The following is a 20529-nucleotide window of genomic DNA, read 5'->3' as shown; positions in this document are numbered from 1 at the left end:
ATAGATATGTACTTACTGCCATTTTATTGTTTTCTGAATGTTTTTTAAATAGTTCCTGCCTGTTTCTTCCTTTCTTATACTCTACTTTTGTTATTGATGGTTTTGTTTAGTGTTATAATTGGATTTCTCTTTTTTTAAATTAATTTTTCATGTGTATATTTATTGTAAGCTTTAGTTTTTGTTGTTACCAGTTTGGGGATAGCTCCTTACTGTATAGTAGTCTATCTTTAATTGCTGTTTACTCTATTTCAAGTGCAATCTAAAGGTACATTTTTTCCTTCTTTCTTGTCTACATCTTTTGTATCAGATGTCATAATCTGCATTTTTTGTGTATCCTTTGACTTATTTTGTGTATAGTTGATTTTGGTTCTTTTGTTTTAATTTCATACTTGCTTGGTAATTAGTTATTCTACTCCCTTTATTGTTTGTTCATTTTTACTGGTGAAAACTATTTAGCCTTGGGTTCATTTCCGTATACAGGAGTTCCTTTAACATATCCTGTAAGGTTGGCTGAGTGGTGGTAAATTCCTTCAACTTTTGTTGATCTGGGAATTGTTTAATACCTGCTTCAAATTTAAATGATAATTTTTTTTGCTGGGTGGGGTTTCTTGGTTGGAGGTCCTTCTGTTTCAGTACATTCCCTTCTGTCTTATAGAGTTTCTGTTGAGAAGTCTGCTGATAGCCTGATGGTATTATCTTATAAAGATAATTATCTTTTTTTCTCTCTCTGGCTGCTTTCAGCACTCTCTTCTTATCCTGTATCTTTGCAATTTTAATTTTGTGTCTTGGTGTTATCTTCCTGGGGTTCCTTTTGTTAGGGGATCTCTGTATTTCCAAGACCTGAGTATCTATTTCCTTCCCCAGATTAGGGAAGTTTTCAACAATTATTTCCTTAAAGAGACTTCTATCCCTTTGTCTTTCTCTTTTCCTTCTGGTACCCCTATTATGCAAATATTGTTTCATTTGTATTGATCACATAGCTAGCTATCTTATCGGTCTTTATTCCTTGGGATCCTTTTTTCTCTCTGTTTTTCAGCTTCTTTGTCATCCTGTTTCCTAATTTCTCTTTCATTTCCTGTTTTCTCTGTATGTTCTAATCTACTTTTAAATCCTTCCATTGTTTGTTTCATTTCAGATACTTTATTCTTCAGCCCTGAGTGGCTCTTTTTTAGGTTTTCTATCTGTTTGTTGAAGTCCTTCCTGAGAACTTGAATACTTTTTTGCAAATTCGCGAGCAGGTTCATGACTTTTATTTTGAATTCTTTGTGAAGATTATTGGTGATCTCTGTATTTTGAACCTCTTTCTGGGGTTTTGTCTTGTAGTTTTGTTTGGATCATATTTCTCTGCCTACTCACTTTTTCAGGGTTTCTGAGTGTTTTTGTTTGTATTAGATGTCTCTGCTATGCTTCCTGGCCTATGGAGCGATAGCTTTATGAAGAAGGCATGCAGGGGTGCTCAGAAGCTCAAGATTCTTTACTCTCTAGTGTCTGATTCTTGTGGGGACCCCAGCATGGTGGGCCATGGGCTGGGCATCTGTCTGTCTGACATCTATAGTTGTCTCAGTCTGGGTGGGCAGGGCAGTTTGCTTCCACTGTTGCCTTGGTGATCAGAATCCCTGGGTTCTCTCTCCTGCTCCAAGGCTTGGATTCTCTCTCAAGATAGGAAGCTAGGGAGTCATAGGGCTCACCTCACCTGTTTTCCATCTTTCAGGTATCACAGCCCATTGTTGACCAATGTCCACTGTCTGGAAAAACTGTTGTTTCATATGAAGTATATGAAACTCTTTATTCTAACCAAAAGGGTAAATCTGGTCCTTGTTACTCCATCTTCACTGGAAGCAGAGTGTCACTAGTTTCAGAATTAATAGACTTATTTTTTTTTTTGAGAGGGCATCTCTCATATTTATTGATCAAATGGTTGTTAACAACAATAAAATTCTGTATAGGGGACTCACTGCTCAATGCACAATCATTAATCCACCCCAAGCCTAATTCTCATCAGTCTCCAATCTTCTGAAGCATAACGAACAAGTTCTTACATGGTGAACAAATTCTTACATAGTGAATAAGTTCTTACATGGTGAACAGTACATGGTGAGCAGTCATCACAGAAACTTTCGGTTTTGATCACGCATTATGAACTATCAGCTATCAAGTCAAATATGAATATTCGTTTGATTTTTATACTTGATTTATATGTGAATCCCACATTTCTCCCTTATTATTATTATTATTATTATTATTATTATTATTATTTTTAATAAAATGCTGAAGTGGTAGGTAGATGCAAGATAAAGGTAGAAAACATAGTTTAGTGTTGTAAGAGAGCAGATGTAGATGATCAGGTGTGTGCCTGTAGACTAAGTGTTAATCCAAGCTAGGCAAGGGCAATAAAACATCCACGGATGCAGAAGATTTCTCTCAAAGCAGGGGGGATGAGGTTCTGAGCCTCACCTCTGTTGATCCCCAATTTCTCACCTGATGGCCCTCCTGCAACTGTGCCTGTCTTAGGTTGTTCCTCCCTTGAGGAATCTTACCCGTCTCTGGCTAACCAGTCATCTTCCGGGGCCATACAGGGAAATGTACAGTTGGTAAGTGAGAAAGAAGCAATATTCTTTGAAAAGGTTAGCTTTTTACTTCTTTGCAGATTTATGCCCTGTGGCTTCTATGCCCAGCATTTGTCTTGAGGTATCTTTACCACTTGGAAGAATTATGATAGACTTATATATTTTTAAAAATAAATGTTATACAGAGTACTGTGTGAATTTCAAGGGATTTTCACCTATTTTCCAGTGTATTATGCTGACTAAAATTGTTGGTAGTAACAAGTAGAAAAACATTTTGAAAAAGGATAGAAATTAGGAAATTATAATATCTATTATCAATATGTAATACAGTTTATTCTGTGGTTTAGTTGTAACTTTTTGGATTCTCAATAGCAAGTACATAATCCTTCTGCCATTAATTTTTTTAAATTAATAAACTTTATTTTTTAGAGAAGTTTGAGGTTCATAGCAAACTTGAGCAGTACAGAGAGTTATCATATATCCCTTGTCCCCAGACATGCATAACCTACCCTACTATCAACATTCTGCATCACAGTGTTACATTTGTTACAATTGATGACTCTACATTGACACATCATTATCATCAAAAGTCTATAGTTTATACCGTTAGGGTTCATTCTTTGTGGTGTATATTATGTGGGTTTTGACAAATATATAAGAACATGTATCTACCATTATAGTATCATACAGAATAGTTTCATTCTGTACTCCACATATTCATCCTTCCCTCTCCCCTAAAATTTGGCAATCCCAAATCTTTTTACCGTCTCCATAGTTTTACATTTTCCAGAATGTCATATAGTTGGAATCAAACAGTATTGTAGACTTTCAGATTGGCTTCTTTCACTTAGTAACATATGCTCTTAATTTTTCCTACCTCCTTTCATGGCTTTGTAGTTCATATCTTTTTAACACTGACTATTCCATTGTCTGGATGTACCACAGTTTCTTTCCACCTACTGAAGGACATTTTAGTTGCTTTCAAGTTGTGGCAATTATGAATAAAGCTGTTATAAATGTGGTGCAAGTTTTTTGTGGACCTTCTACCATTTTTTATTGTCAGAAAATGAGACTGGGTAAAATCTAAGGTCTTTAAAAAATTTTGATAGTGGAGTTTTAAGAGAAGTTCATATTGAAGGAAACAATAGTATTATGTTTGTTAAGTTTGACATTTAAAAACTAGAATTTTGGAATCTCATCTCTGAAAACCAGATGCAAATCTTTTGTTACAGTGGATTCCTGATCCTCAGCTTAAAATTATGGATTTATATACTTTTAAAATTGTAATCTTCATATATGTATGAATGAATAATGTATTCATAGAAATTGCACTAGGAATTAATTTTGGGTTAAAGTTTTGGTCACTACTTACTGGTAAATATGGGCTTTTGAGTCAAATGGACTGTGTACAGATCTTATTTCTACCACTTAGTATGACATCAAGCAAGTAACTCAATATCTCTAAGATCTCTAAGCCTTTGTTTCCTCAGCTAAACCATGAAAATACAAATAGTGCGTAGCTGTTAGGATCAGGTGAAAATTAAATAAGAATGCATATAAAGAACATAGCCTTGCTCATAGCAAGTGATCAGTAAATGATAGCTGTTTATCTGTACTAAAATGCAGTCCATGAGTTCATGATATTTTCAGCTTTTTGAATGCAATTGGGTATATTCTTAATGGCAGAGTTTGAAATATTTAATGCGTTAGAAAAAATAGACTTTTTATTCCCATGTGTAAAACATGGCTTCTATTGTGATTTATTTTTAAAAAATATGAAAATGATGATGACATTTGAGGTAATTGAACAGTGCTAATAGTTGAGAAACCTTTTTCATTTATACCGTCACTTCCTTGACTATCTTCTCACAGTACAGTGTCTCCTGCAGAAGTCTCATCCACCACTATGGCAAATAAATATCATCCATCTGCCTGCCTGCTTGACATACCCATTTGGGTATACCATAGGCACCTAAAGCTCAGTATGCCCCAAACTGAATTCATGATCTTCCCTTTCAAACTGCTGTTTCTTCTAGTAGTGTTCACTACCTCTGTACGTGGCATAGCCATACATCCCCTTATTCAAGACAGAAATTAAAAAGTCATCCTCAGTTCTTTTCCTTGTCTTTTTAACTGCAGTTATTCCCAGGTCCTGTTGATCCTAACTGCTAACTATGAAATTCTTCTCTCTTTGTTATTCCCTTCTGTTATGTGCACTCTCTCTTACCTTGTTACCTACTGCAGCGCTCTAGCTCGTTTCTTTTTGTCTCCCCTTGCTTCTATTTTTTTTTTTTGTACAGAAAATTACAAAAATGATACTAGTCCTCTGACTGAGAAATCATTCTATGGCCTCACTTTGTTTTTAGGATATGCACTCAAAGCCTTAACTTTTGTCTTCATGACCCTATGTGATTAGGCCCCTGCTGATTTCTTTAGTTTTCTGTCTCCACGTTTTCCATCTCTGTTTCTCCCACTTTGGTTTCATTTAATTTCCTCAAAATCTCCATACTCTTTCTTATCTCTTGCTGTGTACTCTGTTCCTATTTAATTCTTTTTCATATTTCAGATTATATCTTAAACCTTAGCTCTTCTGGAAAGCCTTCCCTGCCCTCTTCCCTTTACCTCCTGCATTAGTTCTCCTGCCTAGATTATGTCCTTTACTCCCATGTAGAACTCTGTTTCTCATTCCCATCACTCATCTGGCTTAAATTATTTGACCATTATCTCCACTCCAGGATTATACACACCATAAGATTAAGGATTGTGTTGTCTTGTCACTGGGTCCCTGTTGCCTAGCACAATGCTGGACTCAGGTGTGTGGTAAATATTTGTTGAATGAATGAATTTAGGTATTTTTAGAAAGTTTAAATTGTGTCTGTAATTACCAGTAATAACTGTATTGTAACCTTTTTTTGTTAACCCTCCCCTCCCCATTTCTTATAGCTGTCATTTTAAAACGTTTTTTTTAATGAATTTATTTTAGGATTAAAAAAAAAAACCATAGTACAGCATGGGAAATATAGTCAGTGATTCTGTAACATCTTTCTACACTGATAGGTAGTGAGGGGGTAAGGATTTAATAATATGGGTAACTGTTGAACCACTGTGTTGTACATGTGAAACCAATATAAGATTGTATATCAATGATACTTCAGTAAAAAAAGAAAAAATCTTATAAAGCATACCATGATCATAAAAAAAATGGGGGTTCATATATCTTTTTGCATCAGGGATTTCATTTTCTTCAGCTAAACTCCTAGAAGTGGAATTACTGGTTCAAATGGTATTTCTGTCTTTAGTTTTTTGAGGAACCTCCATATTGCTTTGCACAGTGGCTGTACCAATTGACATTCTTACCAACAGCATAAAAGGGTTCCCTTTTTTCCACATTCTCGCCAACACTTGTTATTTGTACTATAATAATTTTAAATTCAGGGAAGAAAATGTACTACATTGTCAAAGAAATTAATTTTAAGAGCCATTGTTCTGTAGCATAGACTCTAAAAAGTGACTGAGTCTCCTTATCATTTTCAGGAACAATTTTTGCATATGGACAAACTGGAACAGGCAAAACTTTTACCATGGAAGGTGTTCGAGCTGTTCCTGAACTTAGAGGAATCATTCCAAATTCATTTGCTCACATATTTGGTCATATTGCAAAAGCAGAGGGTGATACAAGGTAAAAAGAGAATCTTTTATTTTCTGATATTGAGAAGTCTGAACTTAAAAAAGGCATACAGGTACAAATCTTATAAACATTTAAAACCTGTTGTTATAATTATTTCACTATTTTTTATACTTATAAATGTTTTATTTATAGATTTTTGGTTCGAGTATCTTATTTGGAAATATATAATGAAGAAGTTCGGGACCTTTTGGGCAAGGATCAGACACAGAGGTTAGAGGTAAGAATAACTGAAATTGGAGTACTTCCCCAAGCAATAGAATGTTTACTAAGTTATGATCTCTTTTATACAGAAGGTACTTTTAATATTTTACATATTTTTGGATCAGATAATGCGATCATGTGGTTCAAAAATAAAAACATTGTAAAAATTTATGCATTGGAAAGTCATGTTCTTACCGCATCTGCCCATTTCTCTCCACCCTTAGATAATCACTTTCAGTATCCTTTCAGTGTACCTTTATGTAAATACAGACAAATGTAATTCCATTTTTACTCCAAAAGTAGCATACTATATATATTGATCTGTACTTTTTAAAATTAAAATTTATTGAGCTAAGTATCGATTCACATAAAGTTGTAAAAAGTAATAGAGAGACTTCAGTTATAAAATAAGACACAGGGATGTAATGTATAACATAGGGAATACAGTCAATACTTTTAACAACTCATAGTTTCAGGTGGTAACTAGATTTATTGTGTGACCATTTTGTAATATATGTAAATATCGAATCATTATGTTATGCAACTGAAATACAATACTGTATGTCAGTTATTCAATTAAAAAATTTTTTTTTTCATGTGAAAAACTTTTTAGTGTTGAGAAAATGTCATGCTTACAGAGATGGGTACAATTTTCAAAAATTCTGATTTTCATTTGAAAGCTCAAATTATCACTGGCAGCAATGTGCCATTGTACCATTATAGAGTAAATATCTGCAAAATACAAGTCCAAATAATGATGATAGTTTATCTGTTGACCACCCTCTCACCGGAAAAATATTGTACTATGGAAATGAACAGCTAATATAGCTCACAATTCAATCATACAACTGCTTTTCCTCAAGACAAGCTGATTACACTGTTACCTTATTCAGAAAGGATTTCCCCCTTCCTGGCAATTTGTATCTTTAAATTGATACATATGATCCATTTACATTTAATGTTCAATTCTTGTTCCTTTGAAGTTAGTGTGTTTTGTCTTCTGCTGCTTTTATTTTGAGATGCCATCGCTCATATTTATTGATCAAATGGTTGTTAACAACAATAAAATTCTGTATAGGGGACTCAATGCACAATCATTAATCAACCCCAAGCCTAATTCTCAACAGTCTCCAATCTTCTGAAGCATAACGAACAAGTTCTTACATGGTGAACGAATTCTTACATAGTGAATAAGTTCTTACATGGTGAACAGTGCAAGGACAGTCATCACAGAAACTTTCGGTTTTGATCACGCCTTATGAACTATAAACAATCAGGTCAAATATGAATATTCGTTTGATTTTTATACTTGATTTATATGTGAATCCCACATTTCTCCCTTATTATTATTATTATTATTATTATTATTATTATTTTTAATAAAATGCTGAAGTGGTAGGTAGATGCAAGGTAAAGGTAGAAAACATAGTTTAGTGCTACACAGCTGTACATTTTATACAGTTTTCCTCAATGGTAACATTTCACAAAACTGTAATATACTATCCCAACCATGATATTGACATTGATACAATCTATAAATTTTACTCAAATGCCCCCAGTCTTTTTGTGCTCATCTGTGTTCTATACTATTTTTTCGTACGTGTAGATTGGTATATCCATTACTAGGTCAAAGTACTAAACAGTTCCATCAAAAAGATGCCTCATGTTGCCCTTTTATAACCATATCCACCTCTCTGCTGCCCACTCCCTTCCATGCCTTATCCCCAACAACTCCTAATCTGTTTTCCAGGTCTATAATTTTGTCAACTCAAAAATGTTAATATAACTAGAATATAACCTTTTGAGGTTGGATTTTTTTCACTTGGCATAATACCCTGGAGATTCCTCCAAATTATTGCATGTATAGATGGTTCATTTCCTTCTTATTGATGAGTGGTATTTCATAGTATCTTACCATAGTTGGTTTAACCATTCACCTGTTGAAGGACATCCAGGCTGTTTAGTTTTTGGCTATTATGAATAAAGAAATTATGTATATTTCACAGGTTTTTATGTGAATGTAATTTTTATTCTTTGCTGTGAGTGCCCAAGAGCACCCCAGAATTTAAGTCATAAATTTTTAAAGTGTCAAAGATATAGGTATTAAGACTAATTATGGATGTAGTCACAAACACTAGTGTTGTCAATCTTTCTTTTACCTGAAGAAAAACCAAATTTCCTGATTGAGAAATTCTAATTTGTTCACTTTTGGGTAATAGATTGGCACCAAAGACTGCTTTCATCATGCATTTTAGAAAAGGGAAATATGAAATTATATGCACAAATATCAGATAACCTCAAAATTTGTGAATTGGTATATTATGCTATTATTAACTGATAAGTGTAGCTGATTCACATTCCTAATTTTTTAAAATTGAGGTATAATTCACATAGCATAGTATTCACCCTTTTAATATATACAGTTTAGTGGTTCTTAGTATATTCACATAGTTATGCAACCACTACTACTATGTAATTCTAGAACATTTTTGTTATCCCAGAAAGAAAATATTTTTACTACCCCAGAAAGAAACCTTGTGCCCATTAGGAGTCACTCCTCATTCCGTCTTCTCCCTACCTCCTAGCAACCAGTACAACTTCCTGTTGCTACAGATTTGCCTGTTCTGGACATTTCATATAATTGGAATCATACAATATGTGATCTTTTGTGTCTAGTTTCTTTCACTAGTATAGTGTTTTTGAGATTCATTTATGTTGTAGCGTGAATAGGTACTTCACTTTTTTTAAACAGCTTTATTGACATATAATTATGTACCATACAATTTACCCATTTAAAGCCTACTGTTTGGTGGCTTTCGATGTATTTGTAGGGTTGTGCATCTATTACCACAGTCAATTTTAGAACATTTCCATTACCCCAAAAAGAAATTCTATATCCCTTAGCTATTACCTTCCCCTCCCCCTAATTCTCTTCAATCCTAGGCAACCACTAATTTACTTTCTGTCTCTATAGATTTGCCTATTTTGGATATCATATAAAGGAATAATGCAATATGTTGTCCTGTGGTTAACTTCTGTTACTTAGCATAATTTTTCATGGTCCATCTAGGTTATAGCATGTGTGAGTACTTCATTTCTTTTTGTTGCTGTATAATGTTACATTGTATGGGATACAATGGTACTTTGTAGCTCAGATTTTATTGATTACTTTGTCAGTTAAACATCTGGGTTGTTTATACTTTTTGTCTATTACAAATAATGCTGTTATGAACATTCTTGTACAAGTTTTTTTGTGACTGTGTTAGTAAATTCTCTTGGTTATATACTTATTAGTGTAATCGCTGGATCATGTGCTAAGTTTATTTTTAACCATTTGAGGAACTGCCAAACTGTTTTCTGCAGTGGCTGTACTATTTTACATTCCCACCAGCAATGTATGAGGTTTCCAATTCTCTATATCCTCATCCACACTTGTTTTGTCTGTCTTTTATTATAGGCATTTACTGGGTGTAAAGTGGTCTCACTGTGGGCTTGATTTCTATTTCCTTGATGGCTGATGGTGTTGATCATCTTTTAACAAGATGCTTATTATACACCTTTGGAGAAGTGTCTTTTCAGATCCTTTGCCCATTTTTAATTGGATTGTCTTTTTGTTTTTGAGTTGTAATGGTTTTTATATATTCTTGATACAAGTCCCTTATCAGATACATGATTTGAAAAAATTTCTCCCAACTGTGGGTTGTCTTTTTACTTTCTTGATGGTGTCCTATGAAGCACAAAATTGATCATGCCCAGTTTATATTTAATTCTGTTGCTTGTGCTTTTGGTGTTATATCTGAGAAACCATTGCTTCATCCAAGGTCACAAGATTTATATCTTTCTTTTCTTCTAAGAGTTTTATAGTTTTAGCCCTTATATTTAGATCTTTGATCCATTTTGAGTTAATTTTTATATATGGTGTGAAGTAGAGGATCAGTGTCATTCTTTTGCATGTATCTAAGCACCACTTATTGAAAAGACTGTTCCTTCCCCCGACTGCACTTTGCTTTTTTCACTGAAAAGTAGATTTTACAGTCTTTCCATATCAGTACTGAGAAAGCTTCCTCATTCTTTTTTTCTCTTCTGTCCACTTTTAAATATGTATAGTGTTCTTTGTACGGACATAATTCAGGTTTATTTAGCCAGACCTCTGATGAACACTTGGATTGCTTCTGCTCTTTCGCTCTTACAAAAAATTCTGTAGTAAATAGCCTGTACATATATCATTTCATACATAAGCAGGCATTTCTGAGAATAAATTCCTGAAGCAGGATTGTTAAGTCAGGTGGTAAAAGATTGGTAAATATTTTCAAATATTTTAATACTTAAGGATATGAGACAAACATAAAGAAAAGATTAACTTTAAAATATTAATACTGGAATTTTGATTGGAATTGCATTGTCAGTAAAATAGAGAATAATGTATGTAGGATAACAATAAAATAAGATATAGCATGGAATACATGCGGAATAACAAACAGGTACTATTACTAAGCTTTTATAATGTGGTGGTAGGCATTCAGTGCAATAAATTGTCATAGTAGTACATACTTTATTTCATTTAATCTTCTCAACAGTTCAATTTTATTGATGTGAAAACTGAAACCTAGAGGAATTTCTTGACTTGCTTAAGATCAGGTAGCAAGTGAATGGTGGTATAATCTAGGATTAAGAAGGTGGTTTCTGAGGGCCTACCATTTTGGCTTGAATTCTGGCTCTGATCTCTTGAGCAAATGACTTAACCTCTGTGAGCCTTAGTTTTGCTTTGTGGAAATAATGGTATTTACTTCGTAGGATTATTGGCAACATTAACAAAGTAATACAAATTTTAAATCAATACTTGACTCATAATAAAGCATTTAATACATGTTAGCTTTTTTATTTTTAAATTTACTATATATATAAGATAAGGTTTTGGAGCCTTACATTACGGGTTAGGGATTTTTTTGTGTTTTTTAGACCTTATTGAGGCTTATTCTATAATTATAATGTGTGCATAGAAAATGTAGAGATAAGTTTATTTTTTGTTGTTTTAGTTTGTATGAATACTTTGTTGCTTTTTAGAAGTTTATCATTTTATTGCACAGGTTATTAGAATAAAAATCATTTAGAAAGAACATTTCCACCTTTGTACCAGTAATTAAAAAATCAGATTTATTCTCAGAAACAGTCTTGTCAGTGGTTCTCAACCATATTAGACCCAGTGCCTGTTTGCAACATTCATTTTGTAATGCCCCTTTGACTATCCTGAAATAAAACTCATAGATGATAAAATCTACCTACACACATAATGTAAAAAATATCAATATACTTCCAAATTATACTATAAAAGAGAATACAAGTAGTTTAAAAATAAAATACTAGTGTTTCATTATATAAATTCTTAGATGTGATGTTCACTGACATAATGAAGTAGTCAGAGGTGTGTATAGTCGTCATGACTGCAAGAGCCACAAATGCAAACACTTACAGATGTATTGGTGATTTTAACACCTTGATTGCTGTTACTGTCAGTGACATGGTGTTTTAAAATAGTGACTAGCTCTTGGTAGAGTTATGAGCAAAATAAAGATTTCCTGCATTATTATCATGAAAAAGCACTTTGACTTTATAGGACATTCAAAGTTGTGTGGGACAATTCCTCATTGATTGAGACCATCCCACCCATTTCAGAATGTTTAGTATTCATGGCCCCTGCTTATGAGTACTGATAGCATCTTCAGGTAAACCAGAAACCCATTCACAAATTTCTAAAACATTCTTGGTGAGGGAGTAACTGTCCCCACTGAGGTCCATGTTTCAGTGTTGTAAATCATATTTGTTACAGAAATTAAATTTCTATGCTTTATGATAAAAATTCTTTGATGGCATTACTACCTAATTTTTAAAACTTTCATAGATGTGGAATCATATGTGGTTTCTTCATCTTTTATAACTAATCAGTTTATTTACATCTGCTAATTAAATTTTGCATTAATAATCCTATTGTGATGGTAAATAACTATAGACTTTGCATGCTGATGCCAGTTTGAAAAATGTTTGTTTCCAATCTACAATGAGTTAAACATAGAAAGTGAGAGTAAATGCCTTAAAAATTTTACAGTAATTTGACATTGCCATGGCATCCGAGGGCATGATGTTTGCATTTTTCAGAAATACCAGTTTGCCAGATTAGAAACATACACATTGTTCTTCACTATAGATTTTCTGAGAAGCATTGGTATGAAAGGACTAGTAATTCTTAAACACTTTCATCAAACTAAACCACATGTGGAAGCACAGTGTGTGAAATACATGAAAGTGAAGCACTTTTTAGGGCTTGTCAGGGCCTGGAAACCCCCAGATTACCACAGTAGCTCCCTCAATGCCACCATAGATCCTCTTGTGCTTGTTACAAGAGCACAGTTTGAAACCCACTAGTTTATGAAGACCAGCACATTCCTTTACTACCAATAAAATTAGGGCTTAATTTATATTCTCATGACAGAAAAGGGGTATTTTTTCCTAATGTATAAATATATCTTATAAATTGTTATAAAAGAGACCAGAACCTCCAGAATCCTTAATTAGACATAGGATCAACACCTGGAATTTGGGATGCCTGGCCTTGTGACTTTTGTCTGGGATTGTTTTTTAAACTTTGTCACCTTTGTCTCTGCAATCTTAGTCCCTATGGAATGACTCTCCTCCCTGGCAGCCACAAGCCTCTGCCTCAGTTTTACTTTATTCTGTTGACTGATAGGGTGACTTAACTTCTAGGGAAGTGAATTTTGTATTTCTAAAACTATCTAATTTAGGCAAATCTATTCTCAAAACATTCTTCAAATTTGGTAAAGGTTCTCACAAGGTTTCTCCCAGAAAGGTAATATTTTTACATGGATTCCATAGATCTAATTATTTCACTCAACTATCAGAAATCCTCCAGTGGCTTCAAATTGCTGTTAAGCTAAAGACCAGTAATTATGCTTCGACTTACCTCTGCCCACCGCCTATAGCCGGATACCCCACCTGTTCCCCCTGCTGTCTATTCTTTCCAGCCATCTTGGCTTTGTTTGTTTTATATATTTTCTAAGTACCTAGTTCTTTTCCATTTTAGAATCAATCCTTGCACAATCCTCTTTTCCTTCTACCCCAACCCAGATTTCTTCAAGTCTTAAACATCATCTTGAGGAAATTTATCCTGTCCCTGCTTAACTAGATTAAGTCTCTCTATAATGTGTTCTCATACTGCCCTGTATTTTTTTCTTCATGGCATTATCACAATTGAAATAAAATGATTTTTGTGTATAATTATTTGCTTGTATGCTCTTTCTGTAGATTGTCAGCTCCACAAGTGTAGAGGCTATGCCTACCTTGTTCATTACTGTGTCCTCACCATCTGGCAGAGTGTCCAACACATGGGTTTCAATAAATACCTGTGGGAAGAATCTGGATATATGTGTAAAGTCTTTTTTTTTTTTTTTTTTAGGTTAAAGAAAGACCTGATGTGGGAGTTTATATCAAAGATTTATCAGCTTATGTGGTAAATAATGCTGATGATATGGATAGAATTATGACACTAGGCCACAAGAATCGTAAGTGTAGTGCATAATTGTGATTAAACATTTATGCGTTGAGTAGGCTGGTTTAGAAACAGAACTGGTATGGCACTTTGCCCTATAGATACTGGATTTTTAGATTTCTTGAAAACCCTTACTCTGATTTTTTACTATTTAGAGAGCATATATGAATGAAAGATCTCTCAGATTGCTTTCCATGCTGTCCAAAATTTAGTAATAGTGCTATATCTTTGAAATACTCAGTCTCTTATCAGCTGTAATAATATTGGTAATGTTTATTGAGTACTTACTATGTGGCAAATGCTTATGCCAAGTGCTTTATAAAAATGATATCCTTTAATCCTCACAATGGAAGGTATTAAAGTCATATTTTAATGATTGAGTAAAGGAAGACTAGTTAGGTAACTTTTCCAAAGTTAATACTACTTAAAAAGTGACAGAGTGACTATTTAGACCTAGGCCATACGTCAGCATTAACCAGACAGTATTCTGCTTCCCTTCTGTTGACAAGAAAAGCAAAACAAAATCGAATAAAATGGCACTTTTTAGTAATTGTTTCAAATTTTGTCTAAAGAATAATAGCTTTAGCAATATTTAATACATAGATGCCCCAAATGTAGTACTAGTGATGATGCTAAGAGCAATTAGAGATTTTTTTAAAGTTTTTATGACTAGACTATAAATCTAGCAAACTCAAGGAAGTTAAACATTTTAAAAAACCAATTGTGCTCTAATAAACCAAGTAGTAGAAAAAGACCAAATTTTAACAGGAAAATAAGCAGAAGATAGGTATGAATATATGATTCACAGAGGAACTATATGCAGTAATAAGTATATCAAAAGATATTCAACTTCACAGGTAATCAGGAAAATGCATATTAAAACAACAGTGGTATAGATATTTTTGCCCACTGGTGTGGATGAAAGGATATCTAGGTTGGTGAGGTTCTGAAGAAATGGGCACTGGTGATGGGAATGTAAAGTGGTATAGCCTTTTTGAAGAGCAGTATAACAGTGTTGAAATTCAAAAAATGTATTCCTGTTGTCCCAGTGTTTTAAAATTCTAAATTTATATTCTGGAAAAATATTTTTAGGTATAAATAAATGCCTTATTGTACAACATTACTTCTAACAGCAAAAAGTTTGATACAATCTAAGTATAAATAAAATGTTAGTTACATAAATTATGGTACAAAAAATGTTGTGGACTATAATGAAGCTGTAAAAAAGCCAATGAGTCAAACCTACATGTAGGGACCTGAAAGATTTTCAAGATACATTGTTAATGAAAAGAAAGTAAACTACAGAACAATATGTACTACATTATCCCATTTATGTATTTACCAAAAAGTCAAGATATTAACCTATGTATTTGGGCATTGTGTGTGTGTGTGTGTGTGTGTGTGTATGGCCACATCTGTGTATGTGAAATATAAAATGAAAAGATATTTAATAGTGGTTACCTTTAAGGAAGGGTAAATAAAATTGGGAAAAGGGGTGAAGGGAGCTTTCATTTTATGTTTTTTGTCTGTATTTTTACTTTTTTTACACCAGAATATGTTCATGTATTGCTTATTTAATTAAAAATATTTTTTAACATAAGGTTCCATTCATAGTAGTGACCAAAGCCTCCCATTAACTACCTAAGAATTAATTTAACTTGGTATGTGAGACTTGTTCAAAGAAAACTAAAAAAATCTAATGAGAAGTAAAATGAAACAAAGATGAAGAGATTTAAAGACCTAAAATAGGAGAACGGGTAATATTCTTAACTAATAAGTAGAATATAAGAATAAGTAGATTCTTAATTAATAAGACATTTAGTACCAATGTCCAAAACGAAAAGTTCCAACATAAAAACACAAAGTTTATCATATTGAAATACGTAAAATAACTATCAAGAGGAAAACAGAGATGAGAATATGACAATAAAAGCTGCTATTACAAATATAAATAGATGAAAAATGGATAAAAATATAAAACTAGTTTCTACTTTGTACTGGTGGTCATAGTATAGAAATAGTTAATTTTACACTTCAGAAATAAGTCATCTCAGGAACACATACATAGCCTACATCGCAACTAAAATGCAAATTTAAGTTAGGTATATTTAAATCATAGGCATCATTATAAACTGGTTAGTATTTCTGCAGACAGTGTTTTCCCACCTTTAAACCATAATCCTTTTCTTTGAAAATTATCTTTCTGAATAGGTAATCCATACACATGGTGTAAAATTCAAAAGGCATGAAAGTCTCTCTCCCACCCTTGTGTCTCAGTCACCTTGTTCCCATCCCTGGTAGCAACTAGTTTCTCATGTGCTTTTCCTGATATAGCCTATGTGTGCATAGGCATGTGTGTTTTTAGAGAGAGTGCTTGTTCTCTTTCCTTATGAATCAGGTAATCATAAACTTTATTCACTTAATGATATTATATTGGAGGTCATTTCACACTAACACATACTAGTACATTTATAGGCATTTAGAAATAACTGTATAGTAATTAATTTGATGGATCTATGTAATTTATTTACCCAGTCTTTCATTGATGGACTTTAGTGTTGTCTTCAGTCTTGCTATTATACTGTAATAAAATTCTTATATATATATGAATTTACATGTATGCAGGCATGTTTATAGGATAAAATTTTCTATATCCTATTGAAAAACAAATAAATTTTTCATCCCCAAATAATATTTTGACAAAAATGAAAGCTATGAGAATGTTTTTTGTTTTGTTTCCATTACATGATGTGTTAATAGATTGGAGCATTGAGTCTATGTGATTGCTGCAAGTTGTCTCCTAGGGATTGTAAAGTTCAATGTAGGTCACTTTTTAACAGCATGTCTGTTGTAGTGCTTTGTTTTTGTAACCAGAAATATAGAAAAATCAAAATTTAAACCGCATGTTTTACTTAAATTACAAAAACAATAGGTATTAAAATATTTAATATGATTTTGTGTTCTTTCCCAGTCCAAATTGAAAAACAGTGCTACAGTGTGATTTAATAATCACAAAGCTATAAAACTACTCCTAACCTTTGACCTGGTAATTCCAGTTTGGAAAAGACATCACAGGGAAATAATCTTAAAGATTAAAGAGGACGAAAGGTATCTTCTCAGAGATGCTCATATTAGTGTTCCCTATGAGGACCAGAAATGGGAAATGATCCCAAATCTCTCTCAGTGAGGGAATAGCGAAATCAGTTTTGGTAAAATTTTCAGGTTTTTTACAGGGAAATAATCATAGGAGATGAGATTAAATAGAAAAAAACAAGATAAAATAAGATCCAATACTCTGGAAATTTTTTCTGTATCACTACTGATCAAATGATTCAAAGACGTATCAGATTTAGTATTTTTTTTAATTATTGGAAAAAATACATAAATTCATAATTTGATTTAAAAGAACATAGAAAAATACAATATAGAGCTACAGATCATTGCATTTCTTTGACTGATTTTTCATTTACTTTCTTTCATTGGACTTGACTTTTCTTAATCAGTGCAGTTTACATTCTAGTTGTCTGGCTTCTAATAAAGCCATATGCTAATACAGAATACCCTTTTAATGTTTAAATTCTAGTATCAAAGCTTTCATGGAGAAGTTATTGGCATTAGGCAAAATTAACCTAGTGCTTTTTAAATACTTTGGAATTTAAGAATAAAACCATTATGTGCCTATAGTAAAAAAAAAAAAAACAGACCTTTTCCTTTGTTCATACAATATATTCATGTGCAATATTTACACACACAGAAATAATTAATATATTTTAAATGGATGCTTTTGTTTTACACAAATTGGGTTATGTATTCCTCTCTAACTTTTTCTTTTGTTTCATATGTTACGGATGTCTTTCCATGTCATACAGATCTATCTTATTTTTTTTTAAAGGACTACTTAGTAATCCTTGATAGATTAACCACTGTCCTCTTGGTTGCTTCTGATCTATCACTGTGTGATCAATGCTGCACTGAATATCCTGTTATCATCTAATACAAATGTGCAAGTATTTCTGTGGCTTAGAGTCCCAGAACATAATATTTTTTGACAGTTGGAAGAGCTGAAATTTTTCAAATTAGTATTTTGTAGTCAGTAATACTTGTGATTGAAATTCTTTTGTCCTAAAACTACCTTTCTAATATGACAAATTCTTCTGTTATCAGCATAAATTGTCTGATAAATTTCTAATAATGGCTAAATAAACCTATGCTTCTATGGGTTAGTCATGATCTCTGGCTTTGGCTGTTATGACATTAAGTATTTTAAACCATTTCTGGTACTTAATTATTTTCAAAGGCACTCCCTATTGTTATACTTTTAAAGAATTTCCCTCCTTTTATTCAAGGTTCTGTTGGTGCAACTAATATGAATGAACATAGTTCCCGATCCCATGCCATCTTTACAATTACTATAGAATGCAGTGAAAAAGGCATTGATGGTAACATGCATGTCAGGATGGGGAAGCTCCATCTTGTAGATCTTGCTGTAAGTAACAGGATACTATTAAGAAATAACTTGTTTTCTTTGTATTTTATAAATGAATAAAAATTCAAGTGAAAAGCTGTGATTTAATACGACTTTTAAGTTGCTTACTTGTTTATGTGTTTAACTTATTATTTATTAAGGAATATTTTGAATCTATACAGAAGTTAATAGAGTAGTATAATGATCTCCCATGAACCATTACTCAACTACAGCAATTGTTCATAGCTTGTCCTGTTCCCTTTCTACCCTCAGCCACTTCCTCCCATCCTGTACTGTCTTGAAGTGAATTCCAGATATCACATTAGATTTTTTTAGTTAAAAAATATATATTTTTAACTTTGGGAAGAATTCTGTATAGTTTTTATCGTTACATTATTTCTGTCTCTGATTATTGCTAGGGTTCAGAAAGACAAGCAAAAACTGGAGCTACTGGACAACGCCTAAAGGAAGCTACAAAAATCAATCTTTCACTTTCCACCCTTGGTAATGTAATTTCTGCCTTGGTTGATGGAAAAAGCACTCATGTGCCATATCGTAATTCCAAATTGACTCGTCTTCTTCAGGATTCTTTGGGAGGAAATTCAAAAACCATGATGGTAAGACTTAATAGGTGGTATATTTATCATCAGATGAATTTAAGATTTCTGTTTATGCCAATAATTGATGTGCATAACACTTTAAAAACAATTTTATTTTTTTTGACATGTGGTTATTCTTTATGTGTACTGGTCCATAATGGTGTTGCTTGGAAATCCATGTGGTTGATGTCTTCTTTTTCAAGAAGGTCAGAGTGGAAATGTGCTTCAAAAATTCTTTTTGGTATATTCATAATGGTAGTATTGATTTTAACTGTATCAAGTGTCGACTGTTTAGCTTTGTATTTCTAATTCAACAGTGTGCAAATATTGGGCCAGCAGATTACAATTATGATGAAACTATCAGTACGTTACGGTATGCTAACCGTGCTAAGAATATTAAAAATAAAGCTAGAATTAATGAAGATCCAAAGGATGCTTTGCTTCGTCAGTTTCAGAAAGAAATAGAAGAACTGAAAAAAAAGCTTGAAGAAGGTAACTTTTCCTCAAAATATTAACCTTAATGTTGGCTAAAAGTATGTTGCTTAACCACTAAGTGTTCTAATAAAAACCACCTAGTAAAAATTCTTTGAGCCTCAAACATTAATATTTAAAGAAACATTTCTGTAAGGTAATTTGACACATATACTTTAGCATTTTCATATTAAGCTCAGGTAAAATTATGTAATATTTATGTATATGATTTTAAAAATTCATTTAATTTAAACCTCCCCATGACCTTTTGAGGATTTCATATGATCACTTATTAAATACTGAATTTTTATTTGTTTCTGTATAAGAGCAAGTTCTACCATGTGTATGTATATATATTTGTATGTATGTATGTATTTAGATGAAAATAATCAGGATTCTTTATGATACATATCAGTCACTATTGTTTGAAGTAAAGAAAGCTGAGAGAGTCATGGGTAAACTAAGATTACTGTAGGTAAAAATTAATTGCGTGGCCTTGAAAATACGCTTTCATACTTACATTTGAACATGAGATTCTATTTTGGAAGTTCTTTCCAAAGTTTTGTTATTCTAACAAGTTATGTTAGAAGGTTAGAAAGTTTGAGACCTTGTTCATGAGGGTGAGAAACTTAATTACCATGGAATGCTCAATGTGACTCCTGTTTCTTCATGCGAAGAACTGATCACATGGGGCTCCTTTGCATACCAGGAAAACAGAGGGCTTTGAAACTGCTTCTTTTCAGTCTGTGGGGAAACTGGTTAGATCAGATGTGAATTCCAGAGACACCAACATCACAAACGTTTGGAGAAGGTACTGATTCACTAACCTTGAGTGAGATTATCAAGAAAAAGTAGTAATTGAGGTGCCTCTTAGATAATGAAATTTGGTGTTTTAAATGTGACCACTAGGTGGTATTTTAGTCAATATGTTTTAAATATTTTTAATTAGATTAGTGGAGTTCATACCTTTATTTTGT

The 20529-nt window shown here is 32.8% G+C and overlaps 1 protein-coding gene across 4 annotated transcripts in view; it reads left to right on the top strand.

Annotated features, from left to right (window-relative positions):
* Positions 1 to 20529, top strand: part of KIF3A (kinesin family member 3A) — a 69522-nt gene that overhangs the window by 12381 nt on the left and 36612 nt on the right. For all 4 annotated transcript variants that reach the window (XM_073221285.1, XM_073221286.1, XM_073221287.1 and 1 more), the window contains exons 3-8: positions 6102 to 6246; positions 6388 to 6472; positions 13925 to 14030; positions 18364 to 18503; positions 18902 to 19099; positions 19399 to 19573. In XM_073221285.1, coding sequence (XP_073077386.1) covers positions 6102 to 6246; positions 6388 to 6472; positions 13925 to 14030; positions 18364 to 18503; positions 18902 to 19099; positions 19399 to 19573 — 849 coding nt within the window. The remainder of the gene's footprint in view (positions 1 to 6101; positions 6247 to 6387; positions 6473 to 13924; positions 14031 to 18363; positions 18504 to 18901; positions 19100 to 19398; positions 19574 to 20529) is intronic.

The sequence above is a fragment of the Manis javanica genome, chromosome 14 (assembly GCF_040802235.1).
Source record: "Manis javanica isolate MJ-LG chromosome 14, MJ_LKY, whole genome shotgun sequence".
NCBI lineage: Eukaryota > Metazoa > Chordata > Mammalia > Pholidota > Manidae > Manis > Manis javanica.
This window is presented reverse-complemented; position numbering and strand designations above follow the sequence as displayed.